We start from the raw sequence: 7,808 nt of genomic DNA on the forward strand, positions 1-7,808 counted from the left end.
ATTGAAGTCCTTCAAAACGCTTGGCTTGGCAAATTACATTCAAATTAAATTCCTTTTTCCAGCAACTGTGCCAATCAATACTATGGGACTGGTACGGCAACTCACAGATGGATTTCAGGGGATAGCAGAAGATGAAGCTTATGTAGGACCACTACTATGATCGCACAATGCTACCATAGTCAAAGAGAACAGCACGATAGAGTAAATGTGTGGTCAGGTGAGAAGAGTGGGTGACCCTATGTGGCGACCTCATGACGTGCAATGTCACATTTAAACTGTAAAACAGACTCCAGGCCACTACTGAGAGTGCAGTACCATTCACAATCTTCCACACAGTAGGACTGAGATGCGTACAATACAATGGAAGACAAAGAATCAGTCAGGCAGAGAATTCCATTTGGTGCATAATCAATAATGTTGAGACTTACATGGATGACTACAGAACCCAGGGAGTCACAGGGACATAGTTAGTGATTCTTGTGTCTTGTGCAAAGAGTCTTGTGCAAAGGCATTAAAGCAAAACTACCAGTAAAATTCAAGTGTTTTTATTGCATTGATCCGTTTCATTGTCTAGCAAGCTGATGTGCTTTTGAGTTGAACTTTGATGAAACTCCCTTGTGCAATTATCAGAGTGGAGGATGTCTAGACCATAGAGGTGTCACACTGGCATGGACTCTATGTAACTCTAGGCTGGTCTACTCATAGATGGTGGGCAAGCTGGCGTAAGTGTTGGTCCAGTAGTTGACAAAGCGCAGCCTCATCTTCTGCTTGACAGAGTTTTTGTCCATACTGTGGTTGATATCCACATACTGGTGGGTCTCAATGTTAAATGCAGGCCAGGTGACAGGAACCTTAGACTCACCTTCGTTAGGGTCTCTGTAGATGAGGAAGTAGAGAGAGAAAACATTTATTGTAATGTATTAATTTTTCTCATTATCTTGATCAAATTTTAAAATATATACATAATTCAGTAAAAAAAAACATTTGTCTTTGCCCATTACCGCCTCATTCTATGATCACAGTTTGAATGTCAATTACGTATAGGGGGCATTTATTGATCTGAGTAAAGAAATAAGCTCTCTGCTATACCCTGTCTTAGCAAAGTTGGTCCAGTAGGCGATCATGTGTTTAGAGACAGTACGGTGCTTGGGCAAGTACGCCAGATAGTTGGTGAAGGGCTTGCCAAAGACAAACTGCAACTCCTCAGCGTGGTCAGCCCCCATCCAGCTGGGGAAGAAGGGATTTCTAGAGGCCTGAGAGAACAGGTAGGAGTATGTACGGCCAGTCCTGAGGAGAGAAAGGGTGAGCAAGAGAGAAATAGAGAGAGAGAGAGAGAGAGAGAGAGAGAAAATATTAAGTCAGAACAGAAAAAAATTAAAAAATAACTTTGATGCCCAGGCTTTGACTGTTTCACCCATGAGCTGAATCTCCATAAGGAGTCTTACGTGGCAACGCTGTTGTGCAGGTAGAGAGCGGCCTGGGTGGGCACCAGAAACAAGTAGTCGGTCTCCACCTCCACAACGGCCCTCTTTATTTCCTCCTTGGTGGGCTGGTCCCCCCAGGTGTGGGAGTATTCGTTGAAGGCCAGATCAGCAGCTTGTGGTCCCTTCTCTTTAGTGAGAGAAGCCACGAGGGTCTTTAAATCCTCACTAAGATAAAAGAGGGAGCGAGAATGAGATGTTGAAGTAAAAGTATAATTATAGGTTGTCAGGTCTGAGCTTACAGACGTGAGTTTTGTGAACAATCTGCATGGGTATGTTTCATGACTATACACAAGATAAAAAATAGTGTTAAAACAGTAGCCAGCCACTTACAGGGGTGTAGCCTGAATAGGCTGGTTGAGGGAGGGCACATCCATACCAGCGAAGAGGTGGCCATCCATGTCGTTGGCACCAATAATGTAATCCATCTCTGCGGCGTTAACAAACAGGTTGGCAGGCTCGTCAGGCAGGAAGTCACCATCGATGACAGGAGAGAGAACCAGGTTGTTGACAAGGGGAGCTGAGGAAGAGACATCCAATCAGAAGGAAGCAGCAATGAAGAAATGGAAAAAGGACCTTTACTAAAGGAACTTTATCTTGGGGTGTAAATCTGATTTCAGTCAGACACAGCAAATCTAGATTTGGGGAGTTACATGAAATGGATCTTCGATTTAAACCCGACAACGCCCGAAATCTGGACACATGTAACCGCACTGACTGTGTGGATAATCTTATTTAATAGTAATAGACTCCAAAACTGAAGGTTAAAATAATTTAAAATAGGACCCACACTCCCAACTCACCGTTAGCAGACCCTTTCATATTCAAAGACCCAGCAAGAGTCAGAGTAACAGGATCAGTCATCTTCAGACAAGCTGCCATCTTGTCATCAGTTGGACAGCCCACCTTTGTGGCAACCTGTGAAGGATCGGCCCCATTAAAATAGTGCCAAGGAGAGGAATGACTGAATGTCTCCTGTCAAAGGTGTGGTAACACTATACCAACATATGTGACATAAACAGTCAAACTTGGGAATCAGATCAATTCCTCTTTGCAAATAAACATTACGTAGGCCACAAGCCTCACTATGGCCCAAACTACAGGTATGAGTCTGTTAATGCATTTAAGAGACTGACTGGCGTCTGACTCAAGGTAACATGTTTACCAGCTCAGCAAATTCTCTGGGGTTCTTGTTGACGGCCCAGGGGCAGAGGGCCACACCACTCTGGGAGATGCCTCTGCGGATGAGCCCCTTGTTCTTGGGAGAGATGAGCTGTGGAGAACAAGGAGGGGGGTAACGCTATAAATATGTGCTGTAACTGGGTATTGCAAGTGGTAGCTCCTTACAGAACACCACAGTGCTACTTTGGGAGAGAGATAGAGGAAGGGAGAGAGAGAAGAAACAAGAGAGGGCAGAGAAGGTTTTTCTACCTGGAAGTTGACACTGGCGGCTCCAGCAGATTCCCCGAAGACGGTGATGTTGTCGGGATCTCCACCAAAAGCACGGATGTTCCTGTGCACCCAGGCAATAGCAGCATGCTGATCCCACAAGCCGTAGTTACCTGAAAGCGATAGTGTTTCAGGTCAGTATGAATTCCACTTCAGATGTTTTCATCTATTTATTATTCTCTTCTTTTTAGTTTAATCCAGTGTTTCCTAAACTTTTAATGGCATGCCCCCCTTTGACAATGAAAAATAATTTCAGTTAAAATTAATTTAACTAGGTTCAGCTCTACACCATTCAATTTAGCTCAGTACCTACAGTGAGTGAATACAGATTATCTTGGCTCCTAAAGAGCTTGCGCTGATGCCTGTTTACCAGGGAGGCCGTCGTCTCCAGTGCTGAGGAATCCAAGAGTGCCCACACGGTAGTTCGGTGTCACAACTATGACCCTGCCTCTGTTGGCGATCTGCTCTCCATCATACAGGTAATTGTCCAGGAAGTTAGCCCCGCTGGAACCACCAACAAGGAAGGCACCCCCATACATGTAGACCATGACAGGGAGGTTGGTGGAAACTGAAGGAGATTAGATGTTGTTGTTTTTTGGGGGGGTATTTTACATAAGAATACATTTTACATTGACAAGACCTGCTGGAAATATCTGATATGTACTATTGTATGATATTGAACAACACAAAAAGTTTTACTTCTCCATGTCTAGGCCCAGGGGCCCATGGTTTCATAATCCGCCCATGGTGTAGGTTTAGGGTTTAGTATCAAATAACGGATTCTTTGTGGTGTGTTGTAGGGAAAATGAGTCTTTCCATGAGGTTGAGGATGGAGTAAGCTACCTTTGGTTCCCTGAGGTACCCAGACGTTGAGGTATAGACAGTCCTCAGCACCGCGGGTGTCTGTCATTATGAGGTTGGGCTGCATGCATCTCTTACTGAAGTCTTTGGCTATCAGAACACCTGCGGATAGGAGAAGAAATAGTATTGCAGATGCACATCTATGACTGTGAGTAATAATGTTTTTGTGGTTTAAGTATGTTATCCAAACTTGTGTAATTTTTAAAGTCGTTTGCAAATAAGTATTGGCCACTTTCTCCCATGCGCTTCAGTAAAAAAAAAAAAACTGTTTTAAAGCGTGCTGCTACCTAATATTCACCCTATAGGTATTCTGCCCTTGACGGAGCAACCTATAACCTCATTTACACGTACATCATTTACACGCTTCTGAGGGCTGCAGTAAGTCAAACACTTCAAAAAACGTTTTTATCATAAATAATGAATTCAATTAAAGTACAACTCAGCAGTATGGTTCAAATTCGGAAAAGAGCTTGCCAAGTGTAATTCATTTTTTGGTGGGATTGAGTAATTCAACAGATCCAGCTCATGTACAGAGCAATAATCTAAAAATACAATCAGGCCTTTATCATATGTTCACATTGAATCGGTCCTTGCTGTCCTATTGTGGAGTTCCCAAAAATGCGGAAGGGCGCTCTTTTCAAGCCCACTGGTATGATGATGAACCCTGGCTGGAATATTCTCCACAGAATGATGCCATGCTCAAATTAATTATTGCATTTGAGTGTCGCAGTGTTTGCAGCGATTTCAATTTAAAGCCATAATCCACTACACCTGTGCAGACGCCTGGATGAAAAACCTTCAAGCCACAGTAATCATCCTCATTCTCTGCTGATCCTCATCAAAGTTATAAGTGTTCCGTCTGTCCCTGCATCTGTTTGTTTGAAAGGATGGCTGATATGATGCACATTTCTTCATCTTTGCGAGGGTGTTTGATCACTTGATTATTGAGAGTTGAAAAATAGGCGACGCAACATGATCTCAAGCTGGGATATTGAAACGTGCATTCTGATGTAGCCTACCATCTCCTCAACGGTGAGTTGAATGCATTTTTTATAATTGTAACACTGGGGAAAATAAGTATTTGACCCCTTGCCGATTTCGCAAGTTTGGCCACTTGCAAAGAAATGTGTGATCTATAATTGTAATGGTAGGTCTATTTTAACAGTGAGAGACAGAATATCAACAAAAACATCCAGAAAACTGCATTTTATAACAGTTATGAATTGTTTATAAGTTAACTTACCTGTTTCCTTCTATTAATAATCAATCATGGCTTTTTCATGAGCCTGCCTTCATGCTGAAGTTAAGTGTTGTGGGTGTAATCGAAGTGCATAGGAGAGAATATCCTTAACTGAAATGTGGATAACTGGAGGCGCCCAAAAAAGGACTCAACCACAAATAGGATAAAACAGACCCAACGCAGCTTTAAAATAATCAGCAACTTTAAAATAGTTGTTCTAGCCTTATGTGCACATTGCATTTTTGATAAAATATCATTATCTTTCAGAGCCCTTCTTTAGTTCTATTGCTGCTTCGGGAGCTATTCTTGTTTGTGTCTCACTCAAAAATATTCACCAATGACACCACTTTATGAGAACCTTCATAACCATTATAACCATAACCATCATAACCATGCCAATGCTGTTTACTGCCGTAAACCGTCCTGATTAATAATGTCCACTTTCATCAATGTGTCATTGAATCAATAACAGTACCTTTGCATACATTCAGTCATTGCATATTGCCTGTAATGATGACTAATGTCAGTGTCATCAAAAGCAGTGTTACCACACTGACCTTGCAGTTTCACTAAATCATGCTTCCCTTAAGTGAATCTTAGCAACACTTATCAGATGGGTCACCCACCATCCCAGCCAGGGTGGGGTTTGGGCTTCTCGAAGCGACCAGGAGGAGCAGCGAAGGGGATTCCTCTGAAGACGTCCATGTAGCGTAAGAGTCCGGAAACACCATAGTTGTCTCCCGAGACCAGACCGCCTTCGGTCAACACGGTGCCCAACTGCAATCAACAACACAACCAAAGTAAATCAGATCCTTAAGAACTAGATATAAATCTACAAAAAGGAAATGGAACAGGTGAAACATTAATGTTACACTTGTTACAATAGTAATGACTTTGTAATGTCTAGAACACAATTATAACGTGAACATAACATGGCATCCTTTGTATACATGATCATCTGTTTAAATTGTTAAACAAGATGTATTAACCAAAGGCAAACAAAGTCAATAAGGCTTACAGTAGCTGCAGAGGCAGAGCCCAGACAAAGGGCTGCGGCCAACAGAAGTCCCAGCATGGCCATGGTGAACTATTAGCAACACCTGTAGGACCGAGGGGATTTTTCTCAGGCCATTTATACCCCTGAGCTACCCTCTCCCTATCGCAGTGTGATTAATCCAGCATTGCATAATCACACGCCAGTTAGATTTGTTAAACTAGCGTGTGAATTTGTGCCTGTCTCCCAGAGGGTTAAAAAAAAACAGTGCATGTGGGGTTGTCTGAGGTCAAGTGTTTGTCAAGTGAATGGGCTCTTTTCCCATGGAGATTTGTTTTAAAATAATCCTCAATTGAGCAACATTTTCATAGCAATAAATCCACTGTTTTTCTAACGTACTGTAATATTATAAACTCTAAATGAATGACCAGAAGGTTAAGTCTAGTGATTATAAGTTTTATTTTGTCTTTAAGTCGTCTTTTCACGGAGACAGGGGGAAACTGAAACAAGAAGAAGTCATTCATCTGCCATGATGTATTTTTCATTTTTCAATTAAGTCTGATTCAATTTGATTTATTTGGCCATCAGGCACCTCTTAGACAACACACTCACTGACTCATCTGAATCAGTAGGACCTCTAAATTCAAACCTCCCTAAAAACTATGAGCACCTCTAGGGCCAAGTCCTATTGAAGCATCATCTGTTTTTTTACTCAAAACTGGTAATTTGCTTTATGTGGAGGGCCTGCCATTATCACAGGATCAATATAATGATACTGATAGTACACCATCAGTTGTAATGGCACTTAATATGGCAAAAACTCAGAATTTAGATCCCCCCATCTACAGATATCACCTGGACAAACAGAGAAACTGTGTCACAAATTGGACAATGGCCACCATAACAGATACTCCATAGTGGAAATCAGGTGTGCTGGTCTAGATAAGTGGAAAAATAAAGTTTCCAGGAGAGATAAGAGCTGGCATTGACTTGTCTGCCATGGACGGCAGCAGCTTTACCGGATCCGAAGTCCCGGACGGTGTGCTTTATCATGGCAGACATGATGTCTCAGAGCTCATTGGCCGTGCGGGGCACACACCAGCCATCCCGCTCGTCACAGCCCTCCTCCTTTCCATCGTTCTGGTGGATGATATTCTACGAGAGAGAGAAGCAGGAGCTCATGTTGGAAGTTTGTAATGACATGATCTGCAAGTACAAATGTACAAATAGTCTAGTAATGTATCGCTTGGGTAAACAGGCCTTTAAATATGTATGCTTGAGACAAAGAGCCCAATGAGACATTGTAATGGACATTGTTTTTATCATACAGACAACAGAAACAACCATCAAGACCTCATACTAATAATAATAATAATACCATAATTCAATAAATGTTGATTCCTTTAAAATCCCAATTCCTTGTCAGAGTTGAAAACTCCAGACCCCTGATTAAACTGAACCCATCACGTCTTTATTCTACTAATAATAACACCATAAACTAAGCTCATTTGGTTTAGCTCTTCCAGGGAGACAGAACATAAAAGAAACATAAATATCATGAAACTACAACACCACAAAAATGTTACTTAAGTTCTTACTGCTCCACTTCCAGGTCACAGAGTTGGTAGAACATCTGCCTATGGCAGCATCCCCTCATGAAACCTGTATGCAGACTCCTGAAAATGGAAAAACAGAGTATTATAATAAGTGATGGACCATTATTCCAAGTTGTGGACTATCACAAAGACCCATCAGGACGTACGATGTTCTACTGTTGATATCT

The 7,808-nt window shown here is 42.0% G+C and overlaps 1 protein-coding gene across 1 annotated transcript; it reads right to left on the reverse strand.

Moving 5' to 3' along the window:
- Positions 1 to 695: 695 nt before the first annotated feature.
- Positions 696 to 6,112, reverse strand: LOC308372071 (bile salt-activated lipase-like; the record flags this gene model as incomplete). The annotated part of the gene is made up of 11 exons (XM_080847169.1): positions 696 to 876; positions 1,090 to 1,287; positions 1,446 to 1,649; positions 1,815 to 2,001; positions 2,285 to 2,399; positions 2,647 to 2,754; positions 2,913 to 3,043; positions 3,301 to 3,498; positions 3,774 to 3,893; positions 5,658 to 5,808; positions 6,050 to 6,112. 11 exons carry the CDS (start codon positions 6,110 to 6,112, stop codon positions 696 to 698), a joined length of 1,656 nt encoding a protein of 551 aa, XP_080703295.1.
- Between the last annotated feature and the right edge of the window lie 1,696 nt (positions 6,113 to 7,808).

This window comes from Sprattus sprattus (genome assembly GCF_963457725.1).
Source record: "Sprattus sprattus genome assembly, chromosome: 11".
Taxonomy (NCBI): domain Eukaryota; kingdom Metazoa; phylum Chordata; class Actinopteri; order Clupeiformes; family Clupeidae; genus Sprattus; species Sprattus sprattus.